We start from the raw sequence: 16,206 nt of genomic DNA, 5'->3' as shown, positions 1-16,206 counted from the left end.
ACATTCTAACTTGTATTATAGTTGGCTGCGTGTGTTGTTAACTTCGAGGGCACAGATGGTCACTTTTCACTGCCATATTTCTGGCACTTATGTACCTTGTACATAACAGATGCTTAATAAATGTCTGTTTAATTGAACTGGATTGAGGAGAGGAAGGCCAGCAACTCAAAAGAAGGGCTGACTCTGTGTTCTGAGGAAAATTAGGCTATACCAAAGGTATAATAAAAAATATCTTCTATGAGATTTAAAAATATATACATATATAAACTATTCTAATTTTCAATGCCCCTTTGATACAAATGTGTGATACCCAAGCTTCACTAACTCAAGGCTGCCCAGCAACCATTCTAGCTCCCAATGGTGACAACTTCCAAGACCAAAGCACAAGAGGACTGGCTTTTGGGTGCAGTATCTGGAGTTACACCTTAAGGTAGCTAGTATGGGCATGCTCCTGTTTTAGGGAGTTGATATGAAGAATCTGCCCCCCTGGGGAGGACAGCTTCTCACTAAGTTTGCGGTTTATCAGCTCCATGCGACGGCTGTTCTTCTTTGCCTGGCGCAGAGATCTTTTGACCTTCTTCACTCTGTCTCGAAGCTGCTTGTTCCGTTTCTCCAGGCTGGCCACCTTCTGCTGAAGCTTCTTAACATGATCTTCTTCCTCAAAGAGGGCCTTCTGTACCGATGAACACATGAGCTACAGAAATGACAGCAAAGAATGAATTAGAGTGAATTTCCAGAAACCCTTTCCCAGGAAAGCATGTTCTTAGCCTCGTATTTTAAAATCACTTTTTAAATTTAAAATTTAAATCTAAAATCGCATTTTAAAATCTATCAACAGAACGATTTCCTCATAACAATCCTGTGAGGTAGATGGTGTTTCATTATTCCCATTTTACAGATGAGAAAAATAAAGTCTGAGGAGAGGTCAAAGACCTTGAGCTGGCAGGGGCATCAGACATCATTTAGTCCGAACATCTCATTTGGGAGATAAAGAAACTAAAGTCCAGGGAAAGCAAGGGAATAACCCCAAGCTCACATTGTAATGTCAGAAGTAGGATTTGAACCCAGGTTCCAGAGTCAGTGCTTTTTTCCACCGCACCATTCTGACTTGCCCAGGGTCACAGGCAAGTGACAAGAGAGCCAGGTTCAAACCAAATCTCTTCTGACTTCAAGTCCCGTGCTCTTAATAATAACCCATTTCCTTTTACCATACTACCCCTGGCAAACCAGACTTGAGTTCCAGAGAGCTACTATAAAGAACTGACCCTGGGCAAGACTTGATCTCATATTTATTTGGTAATGTGGCCACTTCTTACTTAGGTCATTTCATCATATCTGTTGACCATCAGTGGGATGGCCAGGTGGTAAAGCGGACAGAGTGCCAGGCCTGGAGTCAGGGAGACCTGAGTTCAAATCTGACCTGAGACACTTACTAGCTGTGTGACCCTGGGCAAGCCACTTAACCTGCTGCCTGCCTCAGTTTCCTCATCTGTAAAATGGGGATGATAATAACAGCACCCATCTCTCAGCATTGTTGTGAGGATCAGAGATAATAACTGTAAATGCACTTACTACAGTGCCTAGAACATAAGGCCTACATAAATGTTAGCTACAATTAACTATTATCAAACCATTATTTAAAGGAATCAGCAATCAAATATTAAGTATCTATTACGTACCAGACACTATGTTTGGTGCTGGGGATACAAATAAAATAAATGGAATGCTACCTAATTTCAAACTCCATGCTAGCTACCAATAAAACAGAATTTTAGAAAACAGAGAAGTAAGAATAAACCAAAAAGCAGCCCTACTCCTGAGCAAACTTGATCATGTTGACCTCTGATATGTTGTGGGGTTTTAATATTATTTTCCTCTTAATCTTTCAGGAAAGTTAAAAAGAAATATTCTATTGGCTTAGTTGAATTAAAGGAAGGCAATGAAGGTGAAGGAGGTATCACCTCAGAAGATCTAAAGTTTGGGCCTATTGGAGGAACTTCAAAGAAAGTAGTCTGGGGTTTGCCTATGAACACTGTCCCCCTTCTTGCCATTCCTTGAAACTTTATAGTAACAAATATTACTCTCAAAATGTTAGGCATCCAACTTAGGCATCCAATATCAATGGGAAACCACCGTGAGCCAATGGGACACCATGTCCAACACTGCCCTCTCCTGGCTAGATTGAGGCCTTTCCCCAGAAGAGAAGGGAATGGCACCATACCACCACCACCACACCCAATTTGGGCATATTGGATGCACACTGAGTCACAAGACTTTCATGGATTCATAGAGGTTGTATTAGCATATTTTCCTGCTTGGATTCAACTAATTAGTAGGAGAAAGGCATTAGGACAAACTATCAAATAAAAGTAAGAAAAGTTATGGGTTGGAGAATTTTAAGTGGATGTGTGTCCAGACACTAAATGAGCTGAAGCCAATAGCATAACATAATTTTATATCCGAGAGACACTCAAGGGATGTTTTAGAATATTCTTCGAAAGCTACATTTTTAGACACATAAATAAAAAATAAATATTTATCTAACATTCCTCTTTCAAGGACTTCAAAACACTTTACAGGAAATTTGTTGTCTGGGGCCAGATGTTCCCCATCTGCAATGAAGATCAAAGAGGAAATAAGTTTTAGTTGTAGGAGAATTAGCAATTAGCCATAAGAAAGAACTCCTTGACTTTCTATGAGATCAAATGAACTATGCTTTGTAAAGTACTTTCCAACCTTAAAGCACTATGGAGGTGCTGACTCTGATTATTCGTATTAGTGATGTGGTGGACAACAACACAGAACTTGACCTATCTGGATGAGATGATCTTCTGAAATTTCCTGACAAATGAGTGATTACCTCACCCTTTAAAACCAGCAAGGAGGCTGGAAAATGAAAATAGCCATAAATCTGTTCAGTGATTTAACCAATGCTGCCAGGGACAGTCGGTGGCAGCTAGGTGGCCCAGCAGATAGAGTACCAGGCCTGGAGTCAGGAAGACTCATCTTCTGAGTTCAAATTCGGCCTTACACATGTACTAGCTGGGCAAGTCACTTAACCTGTTAGCCTCAGTTTCCTCATCTGTAAAATGAGCTGGAGAAGGAAAAAGCAAACCACTACAATATTTTTGCCAAGAAAACCTCAAATGGGGTCATGACGAGCCAGGAATAACTGAGAAACAATTTGAACAACAAACCGGTGACAGGATAAGGACGAAGGTCTCCTATTTCAGTCTTCTAGAAAAAGACCGGGTTATTTCTCTAGTTAAGTTTGTGGATTCAAGAAGTCTGCATTAAAAGAGGACTTGTGGATGGTGATCATCTAAATGGTTGTGCTCCAAGCAATGATGAAATCAATGGGAACAGTATGAACTGGGAGTCAGGAAAGCATCACTTTTCAATAATTAGTTGTATGAGTTTTCCTTTTTCTGAACTTCAACCTCTGATGTCCCTTCCAACTCTAAGTCTGTACAAATTCTATGATTCAGTAAGTGCCTAAATTAAGAATTTGGAATCCAACTCATCATCTCAGAAATATCTGCTTCTCCTATTAGAGGAGGGCAGGAACTATGTGAGGAGAGACAACCTCTCGAGGTGTGTCTCTTACCAATCTGTCTCTCCCTCTCCCTCCCTCCCTGTCTCTCTCTCTCTCTCCCTCCCTCTTTCTCTCCCTCCTGCTCTCTCTCTCTCTCCCCCCCTCCCTCCCTCTTCCCCCCTCTCCCGTCCGCTTCCTTCCCCCTCTCTCCCTCCCTCTCTTTCTCTCTTCATCTCTCTTCCTCTCCCTCTCTCTCTCTGTTTCTCTTCTCTCTCCTCTCTCCTCCCTCCTCCCTCCTCCCTCCTCTCTCTCTCTCTCTCTCTCTCTCTCTCTCTCTCTCTCTCTCTCTCAAAACAAATCATTTTAGAAAATTTTCTCCTTTCTTTCCTCTAAAGGTTACTACATGTCATTTTTCCATCTAGTTTTATAACATTTTTTTCAGTAAACCAATTGGGGAAGGGGAAAAGCATATGAGTGCTATAATGGATAACACTGCATTTTCTTTGGAAAGACACCAGAAAAGAAAAACCCAAAACCACTCTACAGAACAGCCCAATAGCACTGGCGGCAGCAGCAGATTGCTACTGTCCAAAACCCTTGGCTCTTTGACAGACCTATCCCAGCACTTTGATGACAATGGAACTTTTCTGACTGTGGAAAAGAAGTCATCACCCAGCCTGAACTGGTTATTTAACATGGAACATCTCCCTTAGGAAGCAGTGAATGGCCCCTTAGGGATACGAGGGAGGGCTGGGATAGGAGAGCATGGTCTCTTCCTTTTGACAATTGGGGGCCCCACACCGCTGCTTGTGGGGCTACCCATTCTTACTCCTTTGCCATCCTTATTGCCATAGACAGGGGTTTGAGAAAGATGCCAAGCCTGGTGCTTAAGGTGCCAACAAGAGTAAAAAGTACTTTACCAACACTGAGTAAACTTCCGGTGACCTTTCTTTGGTCACCAGTGTGTACTTTAATAACTTTAATAACAGGACAAACCCATGGAAACTTCTTCCCTCCATAATAATTTAATGGCTCTCTATTTGCTCTCTGAATTTTCCAGACAACCCAATCTTAGGTTATTGGCAAGTTAACAACCTTATCCATATGGACATCAATGAATGAATAAATGAATGAAACACTTGTTAAGTGCTGACTACATGCAAAGCTCTGTTAAGTGCTGGAGATACAGATTATTTAATTTTCCTTTTTCAAACCTCCCACATTCAAGCATTTTTATCAACTATTCATCCCATTTATCAACAAGCATTTATATTGAACCCTCACTGTATACCTAGCACTGTCTAGTGTTGTTTGTCTAAGAAAATGATAGGATGCTCTAAAATCATCAAGTCTAAAATCAGCTCATGAGTAATCATTACATACTCCTGGGGTAAATAGCAATGTACTCGGACGTACAAAACACATGCTATGCAACATATATAGCCCACTGTTCTTGTGGAGCTTGTAATCAACATAAAACAACAAAGCTGATATTATACACATGGAGCATTTCTGAAATCTAAAAACTGAAGGGCAAGCCAGAAACAACACAAATGCACACACACACACACACACACACACACACACACACACACACATTTTTTGTTTAACATTTTGTTTCTGATCTTTTCATTTAATTCAGTTCAACGAACATTTATGCCTCCTCTGTGTAAAGCACTATGCTGGGCACCAGTGATAGATAAAACCAAAAACAATGCTTTCCCTCAGGGAGCTTATATGCTAAGCTAAGGTGGCAGAAAAGCAAAGAGAGATAAAAAAATTTAAAGAAAGAAAATCAAGTTGGGAGGAAAGAGAAAGTAATCCATGAATGGTGGGATGAATTAAAAGGAAGGGAAGATGTTAGAAAAACAAAGATGTAGATGGAACAAAAGACTGTCTGGCTCAGTGGGACCAGAGAATCTGGACAAAATTATCGTGATGGTATTCTCTACCCAGAGCTCCTGCTCATTCCTACTACTCTCAGAGCTCTAATTAATATACTTGGTCACTTTAGTCTCAAGTTGGGCTGCTAGGCCATAGCCTAGAACAGGGCTGTCCAAAATGAGGCCCTTGAGCTGCATGTGGCCTGCAGTGCGATTTATGCAGCCCGCCTACAAGCATAGAAATTTACATAAATGCTTTAGTAAATGAAGCCGAGCTACTGCAGAGCTCTCACTAAAATAGCAAATCAAAATATATTGTCTTTTGTTTCAATAAAAACCTAAGATTGGACAGCCCTGACCTAGAATATAGAAATTTCTTGAAGGTCCTGTTGTTTCTACCTAAATTCAAAATCTGAGATGAGATGGGAAGAAACTCCAAGGTCAATAAACCGGGTATGTCCAAATTGTTTTAAAAAGGAAAAAGAACAACACAATGCTAAATGGCCACTTAAAAAACTCTACCATATGAAGAACTGGAGTCATAAATCTAATGGTTATAGCTATAGGGGATACTGGCGCACCATTTTTTTCCTCAAGCCCCTCTTGGCTTCGCCTTCAGAAATTCACACTGGGTCAGAATCCATCAATTAAACCCAACTCACCTTGCTCTTTTGCATTTTGCTCCAACTAGGGAGTGTAGCTACACATCCATTACCCTGCTGATGTAGTTTGATAATGTCAAAGGTAAATGTTCCATGCACCACTTTAAGGTCATTCATTTACACAGTCACCATTCCATCAGCCAGATACTTCTAAGAAGTTCACAGATTGTGAGCTCCTGAACATTCAGGACCAGAGGCCGAGATTCATCACACTTGAAACAATTTCCAGTACTCATTATTGAAGGGGTGCAAAGGAGAGGAAAGGAGATAAGTTCCGAACTCCCCAATAATAATGTCATACAACAAGAGCTCATGTTTATGTGATGTTTTAAGTCATTTTCTTCTAAGAATTCTGTAAAACAGGATCCTGTGGAAGTTCCATGTTTCCTACTCAATGAATGGCTAGAAATACAGCTTTGAGTCCTAGAATCTCAGAGCTGAATTCGTCTTGATAGTTCCTCTCACATTTCTAGCCTGCCAAAATCATGGCTGAATTATTGTTTGATCATCACCTTTCTCCTGCTTCCTTAGCATGTTTATTTCCTGGTGCCTTGTCCTCGGCCCTCTTCTCTATCCACTGTGCTCTACCCACTGTGCCACGAGTCAGGAAGACTTGAGTTGAAATCCAGCCACAGACACTTGTTAGCTGTATGACCTTGGGAAGGCCACTTAACTCTGTCTGCCTCAATTTCTGTAACTGTAAAATGGAGATCACGATAGCACCTACCTCACAGGGTTGTTGTGAGGATCAAATGAGATCATATCTGTTAAGCACATAGTAGTATCTGGAACATAGTAGGTGCTCATATGGCTAGTCACTTTGATCATAGATAAGAATTACTTGTTTGTAGAAGAAAAACATTGTGCATTTTTTAAAGGTCACTGCAAAATTCTTTGTCCAATATACTTGATCTAAGGGGGTTAGCTCACTCACAGTGAGTACCTGAAAAGACCTTGGCTTAAAAGGGCCAGGGTCTCCCATTGCATCCTGGGCCATCTCCAGACGTCCTGGTCAATATCGGGACCCAGATGGCTCTGGAAGAGAAAGTGAGGCTGCTGACCTTGCACAGCCCTCCCTCCCTCAAATCAAAATCAACTGCAAGTCATGTCATCATTTCCCTGATGTCATGGTCCTCTTTGAGAATGAAGGACAAACACAACCTGATCTAAGGGAATCCTTAGTCCTCTGTTGTCTGGTAAACCTTGGTTCCACTCTAGGTTAAATCATTCAACCTATTCTAAATCCAGTTAACTTCACTATCATGCAGCACAAATCTTTCATCCTTGTCTATAAGGACATACTGAGGGACTTTATCAAATGTCTTGCTGAAATTCAGGGACACTATGCCTAATTAATAGCCAGAGAGGTGGCACAGTGGATAGAGTGCTGGGCCTGGAGTCAGAAAGATTCATCTTCCTGAGTGCAAATCTGGCCTCAGATACTTATTAGCTATGTGACTCTGAGCAAGTCACTTAACCCAGTTTGGCTCAGTTTCCTCATCTGTAAAATGAGCTGGAGAAGGAAACAGCAAACCACTCTGGTATTTTGGCCAAGAAAATCCCAAATGAGGGCCCAAAATGACTGAACAACAATGCCCAAATAATTTCCTTAATCTTATCAGATTAATATTCAAATGGATCAGATTTTTATCTTGTTGATTTGGATGTTCCTTCCAGTGATGATCCTTCCTGATAGAAATCATCCATGGCTCAGCAAAGTGTGTGACTCTGGTCTCTGTCCTCCTCTAAGTTTGCCACAGGGAGTCCATTCTATGTGCTGGAGGCCTTCCTCATTTTTTCCTGATATGAGGATACTAAGGGAGCACTTAGTGTTTCTTTGACATACTTTCTCTTTATATTGTGCCAGACCCATCTTCTCTTTCAATCAAACATTTCCTTAATGATATATTTTACTTCTGTTCTATTTAGAAGTTCTTCATTTCATGTTGCTGCCTGCTCACACCCACAATGAGCACCTCCATTGCCCTCTGTGTGATATTCATTTTTAATTACTCAAAGACTGTTGGGTTTCATTTCTCTCTGCAACACATCAGCATTTGTACTATAGAATGTTGGTATTGAAAAGATGGGCCTTGTTTTTAGAAGACACCTAGGAGTAATTAAAGGAGCTTTGAAATTTCTTGAATGCATTCCAGGCTACTCTCCTTTGGTTTGAATCTGCGCTTAATTTGTCCGTTTTTACTGTCTGACTCATATATATGTAATAATAATGATGGACAATCACTATAAATTGTCCATTGAAATGCATGTTGTAATCTTGGCAATAGCTATTCTTCATCCACTTGATATTTCCTGTGTGGATGGCAGTGCCAAATTCTTTTGAATGATCACAGATCTCTGTTAGGAGGTGCTACAGCCCGTTGTCATCCATAAATAGGAGTATCTGGAGAATCTCATCATCCACAGAGATTCACACATTAACTTGGATGCTATTCTAGTTCTTCTCCATCACACTGGCAAAAACATACCTTTTGTGAGCACAAATTTCACCTTTTTCAGGCCTGGATTCATGTTTATTAACTGTGTCACTGAAAGAATTATTTCTGTTGTTCTACCTTTTAAGGTATCTTGAATGATTTTGATATAAGGGTGGGACACACCTTGTTGGCAGACAGCCTTTAATGGGCCATTTTGCTCTACTGAATTAAATGCCTTTTCATAGTCAACAAGGAATAAGCACAGTCAGATCTTGCATTCTCTACATCATTCAGTCACTTACAAAATAGTAAAGATGTGTTCTATTGTTGAATATCACTTACAAAAACCTGCCTATTCCCTGCTAATACTATCACTGATGATGCCCTCAATGTGCATGTGAGTGACCCTATTAAAGATTTAATGCATGCATATTTTATTCTATAAAAATTTACAACAATGGGAAAGTAGGAATATTAGGTGGGCAATAATTAATGTTCTCTTAGTTATTTTTGGTTATTCATTAGGCCTAAGTTTTTCCACATTTTTAGTATCTTTCCCTCCTCATAACTTGTAAATTGATTCCTTAATGCTATTGTGGTTGTATTGTTTCCAACATGGATCTCATTTCTTTATATTTGACCCAGTCTGGCTGCTTTTACTATCTTTGTTTTCTTCAGCATAATTTCTATCTCCCCTATAAGTACATCCAGGACTGTGATATTAGTGTCCAAGTATAATTGCTCTACCTTCCTTGGTGGTGAAAATAGTTTATTATAAGAAAAATATTTACAGGTATTTTCCATTTTTCTTCTTCTTGGATTCTTTGCACTTTTGTGTTTAAATGTCTTTGAGAACACTTTTTTTAGTTGGACTTTTGGCTAAGCTTTCTTTAAACTGTCTATCCTCCACTGCTTGAGGTGATAGTGCTCATAATCATCTATCATCCTTCTTCTTACTTGTTTGTAAAATTATACAAATGAGTTTATAATCTTGCCTATGGCCACCACCTATCTCGGCTTTGCAAGTAAAGTCAAGTGTTTGATGATTAAGGTATCTTTTAAGCTCTTTGGATCTATTTGTTATAGCAATTGATTTATATTTCTTAAACTTCTGTCAAAAATTATGGCAATCAGTGCTGAGGTCATTTTTGCTGTCCATTACCCATTTTTATTATTGATTACTTATTTGAATAATTCAGGACTAATTTTTTTTCTGATAATCCTTTCACAGTTTTTCTTACTATTTTGCTTTCTTTTGGACTTATACTAATTCTGACCTTTACTCTGACATGCCAGTGGTATGACTTTATATGGACAGCAGATTCAGGAATAAGTCTTATATCAATGACATTTTTTGTGTATTAAAATCAATATCATTTAAATGCTATTATTTGGTGCTTGCCATGACAAGCATCTACCAATTCTTCATTAGAAGAATAATTTATCTAGGTGGTGCAGTGAGTAGAGTACTGGCTCTGGAGTCAGGAGAACCTGAGTTCAAATCCGGCCTGAGACACTTGACACACTTACTAGCTGTGTGACTTTGGGCAAGTCGCTTAACCCCAATTGCCCTACCTTCCCCCCTCCAAAAAAAAGAATTTATCATTATTTATATAATAATCACGTATATAATAATATATAACATATGTACCAGTTATATATGTTAATGTATATAATCGTGTATGTAATAATACATAACACAAGCTATGTGATAATTCATTAGTACTTATGCATTCATGATATGAAAGCATGATGTTTCTGTCTGATTTATAAGTCTGATCTCTTTCATTTCTTCTTCCTCAATCATGCTTTTTAATACATTTTTCACCATTTTGACCTATTCTGATATTCGCATTAAATTCATTGAATATCAAAGTTATGATGATTATATCTGCAAGGTCCCAAGTCTTAAGGAAGGGAAGAAATAAGCATTTAGTAAGCATCTGCTATGTTATCAGGTGCTGTGCAAAGCACTTTACAAATATTATCTCATTTGGTCCTGTAAGGCAGGTACTATTATTATCCCAATTTTACAGTTGAGGAAACTGAGACGAATCGAGAGTAAATGACCTGCCTGCATTTACAATGCCAGTGACTGAGGTCACATTTGAACTCAGGTCTTCCAGACTGCAGGTTCAGCACTCTTATCCATTGCACAATCTATCTACCAAAAAGAATTTCTTAATATGATTTCTGTACATCTTCATTCTCTTTAGCTGATGTTCATAAGCTGCAATCATTTTCACTGCAGTCTTAATGAAAATACTACTCATCATGAACACTGCAATCTGAGATGACCAAATTCCTATGAAATACTGTTTCTTGTTGCCTTTGGGCATATGATAAAACCCACCATCTTTTTTGTTGCTTCTCCAAGTGAGCCATTCTTCCATTTAGCTGCAATTTTTCCTTCTCTTTTGGTTTCCTTTATAATCAGGATGTCAGAGTTGATATGATTTAGCTCCTCCAGTGGTGTTGACTCATTGGTCATAATTCAAAGAGCTCACATTTAATGTACCAACTATAAAGTTGAGATTTACAGACTGTCTAAAAGTGTATGATTCCTCACCCTCTGACCCCCTTTCCCACTCTGTATTCATCACTGAAGAAGCTGAAGGGAGTTGCCTAGGACTGCAGACCATTATGTATTTTTCTTTGTTTCACAGATTGCTAAGACCAAAGGATTCACTACCATGTGGCCACTCTACTGGTGATAAACGTCACCATATTCACTGTAGCTAGGCTGGCCCTCAGAGTACAGGTCCATACTTGAAGCCTTTCCAACACGGCATAACCTGCCAGAACATAATCTCTGATGGCATAGTCTTTCAGAACTCAGGGTTACCTCCATGCCATGATGAAGTATCAGTGGGGTATTTTGTGGAGACTAATAACCTTTTCCAAAGAAGAAAAGTAGGCTAACCTGACACGACTTGCTCTTTTTAGAACCCACGTAAGTACAAAGTTATCACCGTATTGCTCATAAACCATCCTTTCAATAATACATTCTAGATTTTTTGCCAGGAGTTGAAGTCAAATTCACTAGCCTATGGTTTAAAGAATCTTCACCTTTTTGAGAATCAGGACAATATTCAACTATATCCAGTTCCAATTCACCTTTCTTGTTCTTCATAATTCTGTGGAGATTACCAATAGCATCTTAGTAATCACACCTTTAAATTCATTTAAAACTCTGAGATGAAGTTTGTCTGGGCTTGGTGAGTTAAAAGTCATCTAAGGATACTAAATGATAACTCTCTTACTACTTTCTCATTTATCCTAGATTTAGTTGGAAAGAATTTTAGTTCCATCCCCCTCATTTTACAAATATGTTAATTGAGAGTGAGAAATGAGGTGATTTGTCCAAGGTTATGAAGATTCTTTTACTCCAAATACAGTCCTCCAGCTATACTACACTTCACTGCCTCTCCTCTTGGGTTTCAATTACTTATTAACAATTCTTGCTTCATACTTCCCAATCTAAAGACAATTGTTCCATGAAAAATAAAGGTAAACTAAGGCACAAAAGTTCTGAGCAAAAAGATCTTAGCCAGATCAATTTATTAGCAAAGCTTGCAATTACCAACAAATTGGATCCAAAACTCCTCAGTAACCAAGAATATTCATGGCATAACCCAGAGCATCCGTATAGTCTAAAAAAAGGAGCTAATCAAAATATATATTCATGAGATTGATACATATGCATGATATTAGTACATATTTGTAGAATTTATAGGACTAGGGAAGTAAGTTGATTTGTAACATCAGGGCTATAGGCATTCCCAATTCCATGTGACTTTAATTAAATCAAACCTCTTTCTCATTGGCTTCAGTGTCTATGATTAATGAAACAACTCACTAGTATACTATGAGAGCATCATGGAGTGTTTTATAAGTTTTCATGAGACTAAATGAGTAATTAACTTACATACAAAAAGGGGGACTTTAAATTACGCAGAAAAGGGGGGAAGTCTTATAAAACAAGGTACTTAGGCTCACAAGAGTGGGGAAATTAAACTCTAACAAGTTACTAATAAAAACTAGCTTAATCAAGTTTAATAATTTATAGCAGGCCTTAGCTAAAACAATTCCCAAGTTGCTTTTCTCACCCACCACTCTCCTCAATAAAGAAAACAGAATGAAAATGAGAATTGAGTTCTTCCATCTTTCTGTCATTCATCATCATTATCACATCTTCCCAAATAGCAGTTGATCATTTCTTTGATCTGTCTCTTGCCTCAAATATGATTTTTAAAGCTCTACTTATCATTCTTGGCATTCACTTCCAGCCTTTGCTCATTTTGAGCCCTAGCATTTCCAACGTTATTATAACAGGATTGAGGAACTCTTTTGATTTCATCCTCTGTAACTTGCCTTGCTTCCATCTTCTGCACATGTCTTTAGGAAAAAAAAAATCACTTGACTTTTCCATTGAGTTTCTAGGTGGCCTATTTATCTCTCTAAGCAGATCCATGTTTTATTCATTTGGGGGGAATAATTTATATTTGTGTTTTTATTCTTGAGAGTATCCCATCTCTCTTCAGCTTATTTTACCTATAAAATGTTATGGAGTGGAATCCTACCTAGTCTTTCTCTGAATTTCTAAAACTCTATGTCCCTGACATCTAAGATCAAACCTTGGTCAGTGCTCAGTCCCCTCACTTATCACAACTGCTAGGGTTGGCTACTTCCTCCCACTGGTCCCATTATTCCCACTTTAGCAACTATTCCTTCATAAATTGGTCAGAATCAGGCCAAGAGGAAATGAGTTTTTTAAATGCTGACCATACTGAAAAAAAAAGAATGCTAATGTCATAGTCTTTATGAATATCAGAAGTTCTAAAATTATTACTGGACCATCTATAATACTGTTTGAAAATAAGGTTGCAATATTTTGAGTGGTACTATGCTTTTATCTGTGTGTGTACTATTATTCCTGGATACCGAATAGGAAGATGTTAGATATGAAAGAATCTTAGTGATCATATAGCCTTCAGGCTCCCCATGTTACAGACGAGGAAACTCAGAGGCAATGAGGTTTTCCAGAAGCTAAATTCAGGTAAGAATAATGGAATGACTACAATACTAACAGATCTAACAAAAAATATGGAAACCATCCAACTTTTTCTTTCCTGCCTTTACACAGATAGCATTCCCTCCTCAATTCCGCCTCTTAAGCTTCTTTCAAAGCAGATAGGTTACCTCCTCAGACCTTTCCTGATTCTACTCCACCTTCTTCTTCAGTTGTTAAGAATCTCACTCTTTTGAAATTACTGTTACTTCATATTGTATTTGTATTTATTTGTATACATGTTGTATCCTCCCATTCTCCTTGAGGGAGAATCATTTCTTGTTTGTCTATCTTTTCTCAGTGCCTAGCACAGTGCCATATACTTTTGGCATTACATGTGTGGTGAATTGAACAGAAGCCACAAAATCAAGATTAGGCCATTCTCATTCAACTTTTCTAGTTAGTGAGACCAATTTAAATATGCCTATTGGGCTTGGTACCAGATTCCCCACCCCACCCTGAATCCTCAATTTTCCCCTCTGGTGCCAGGAGTTCAAAGGAGGGGAACTCCACAAGCCCAGAGCAGGCTGTGGCAGGAAGAATTCCTGCTTTCAAGGGGATCTGGCAAAGGAAACAGACAAACTGAGGTTAGGATGAATAGAAAGGAAGAAACAACAATGATAAGGCAGTCCAGACAGATAAGACATCAAATACTCTTCCAGGAGTTGCTTTTCAAAAGTTAAGGAAGCTGAAATGTTGGAAGCTTCTGGGCCATCAGATAGATTCCTGATGGCCATTCCTGCATTAAGACTGAAGTGCTATAGAGGAAGTTTAAGGTTTAGTTTCTCCCAACTGAGAAGACTTTATAAAATCTGAGACAGATTCTTTCCATCTCAGACATATTTCCCGCCCCCCCCCCCACACACACCCCTGACTTGAGGGTTAAATTTATGTATCCAGTCACTAGTAAATGTTTAACAACCAAATCTATAGGAAATTAAAAAACATACAGAACACATTATTAAACTTAATATGGATTATTAACATTTTATCCATCACTTTTTAAATTATAGCAATCAACAAAACATTAACCCAAACCCTGATCTCCAGATTTGCATTTGCCAACTTCTGGTGTATAAATGCTCACACTGAAATTTTAACCATTGGCTCTTTCAGGCAGGCTTTGACACTCCCCCACATCCAGATGACTTGATCCCACACCCATCTCTCTACTATATAAGGAGAAAAGAAAGGAATACTGAGAGATCAGGGGCCAAAACAAGTTAGACATCCAAGCCGGCAAGCTAGAAATGTGAAGAAACATATCTTGTGTCTCTAAAAGCTTTTTTTGAGACCTATTAGAGGATTGAATCCTGGAAGGAAAAAAAGTGAGAGAGTCCTTAAGTGAAACTTATTATTTGATGCTGACCATCTTCCAAGTTCTAATGGAGTAAAAGATTTTCAAAGGGCAGTGAGAAGGAAAGGGAGTTGGATAGTTTTCTAAGCTTCCAGCAATTTGCCTTCAGATAAACAGTGTGTAGTGGAAAGAACTCTAGATGGGGAGCCAGGAAACTGGGGTTCTAATCCCAGCTTTGCCATTAAATTGGTTTGTGACCTTGGCTAAATTACTAAACTTCTCTGAGCGAGGCTTTCTCTGTCTATAAAATGAGACTAGATAATAGCCAGAGTCCCTTCCATTTCTAATGTTCTATGAATTACACAAAGTCTCCATGGAACATCCAAGCTCACTATAGAAACAGTCTATAATATTTTTGGGATTCTCTCCCAAATTGATACTCCTGATAGAAACTAGGCCTACCATCTTCTTTCAATTTCAGTGTTTATTTAAATGGGATAGCAAGCTGTCATGGTAACTGGTAAGATATCTCAGTTTCTGTAGTCCATTGGTCTTCATTTCTCATGTTTAGCCTCCTAAGACTTTTTTAAAGAAAGGACAAAAAGTCTCTCTGATGACTTTCTTAATTAACCCTTGAAGAATACAAAGACCACTAGATTTAGACCCAAAATATCTGGATTTATACATTTGTGGATATGAGAAAGTCCCTTCAGCTTTTGGGGGCTTCGATTCGATTCAACTCAACAAACACTGATTTCACAATGCACTGGGGCTAAATTTCCTGATCTGTAAAACAAGAGGGCTGGATTAAACTATCTCTAAGGCCCCTTTTAGCTCTATCAGAATAGAATCTGAGTGGGTAAAGAATTCAGCGGTTCTCAAGTCTCACCTGAATAAGAATCCCCGGTATTTAAAAAAAATGTCCCAGAGAAATTTTAACTCTGGAATGAATAGGAGAAATTGAATTCAACGAACTTATATTCATGAAAGACTACAACATAATCTTATGATCTTAAAAGCTATGAATATTCCTGCTTAGAAATGGAGGTTGGAGAATGGAGTGGGGGAGGCAGGGAAAGTTATTGCCCAGTTAGAACTATAAATATAACAATCCCAGCTGGGTGAGGCTGACTGGGCTTTCTGACCTCAATTTTTTCTTCCTGCCTCACGCCCTGTCATTGGGTCACTTTTCTTTCCAGAGGGGAATCTCTTGCCCAAGCTGACACTCATATCTGGTCCAGTAGGGCACACTGAGGTTCACCTGGGAAAACTCAAAGGCTAAGCTTTTTGGCCTCCAATCAGGCCAATCACAATGAGCCA

The 16,206-nt window shown here is 38.8% G+C and overlaps 1 protein-coding gene across 1 annotated transcript in view; it reads right to left on the bottom strand.

The window, feature by feature from the left end:
- Positions 1-258: 258 nt before the first annotated feature.
- The window catches only part of CCDC3 (coiled-coil domain containing 3), a 113,171-nt gene continuing 97,223 nt past the window's right edge, over positions 259-16,206 (bottom strand). The window contains exon 3 of the mRNA XM_036760424.1: positions 259-694. Coding sequence (XP_036616319.1) covers positions 419-694 — 276 coding nt within the window. The 3' untranslated portion in view covers positions 259-418. The remainder of the gene's footprint in view (positions 695-16,206) is intronic.

The sequence above is a fragment of the Trichosurus vulpecula genome, chromosome 5, assembly GCF_011100635.1.
Source record: "Trichosurus vulpecula isolate mTriVul1 chromosome 5, mTriVul1.pri, whole genome shotgun sequence".
NCBI classification, from domain to species: Eukaryota; Metazoa; Chordata; class Mammalia; order Diprotodontia; family Phalangeridae; genus Trichosurus; species Trichosurus vulpecula.
Note: the sequence above shows the minus strand (reverse complement) of the source record. Positions and strands in the feature narration are given on the sequence as shown.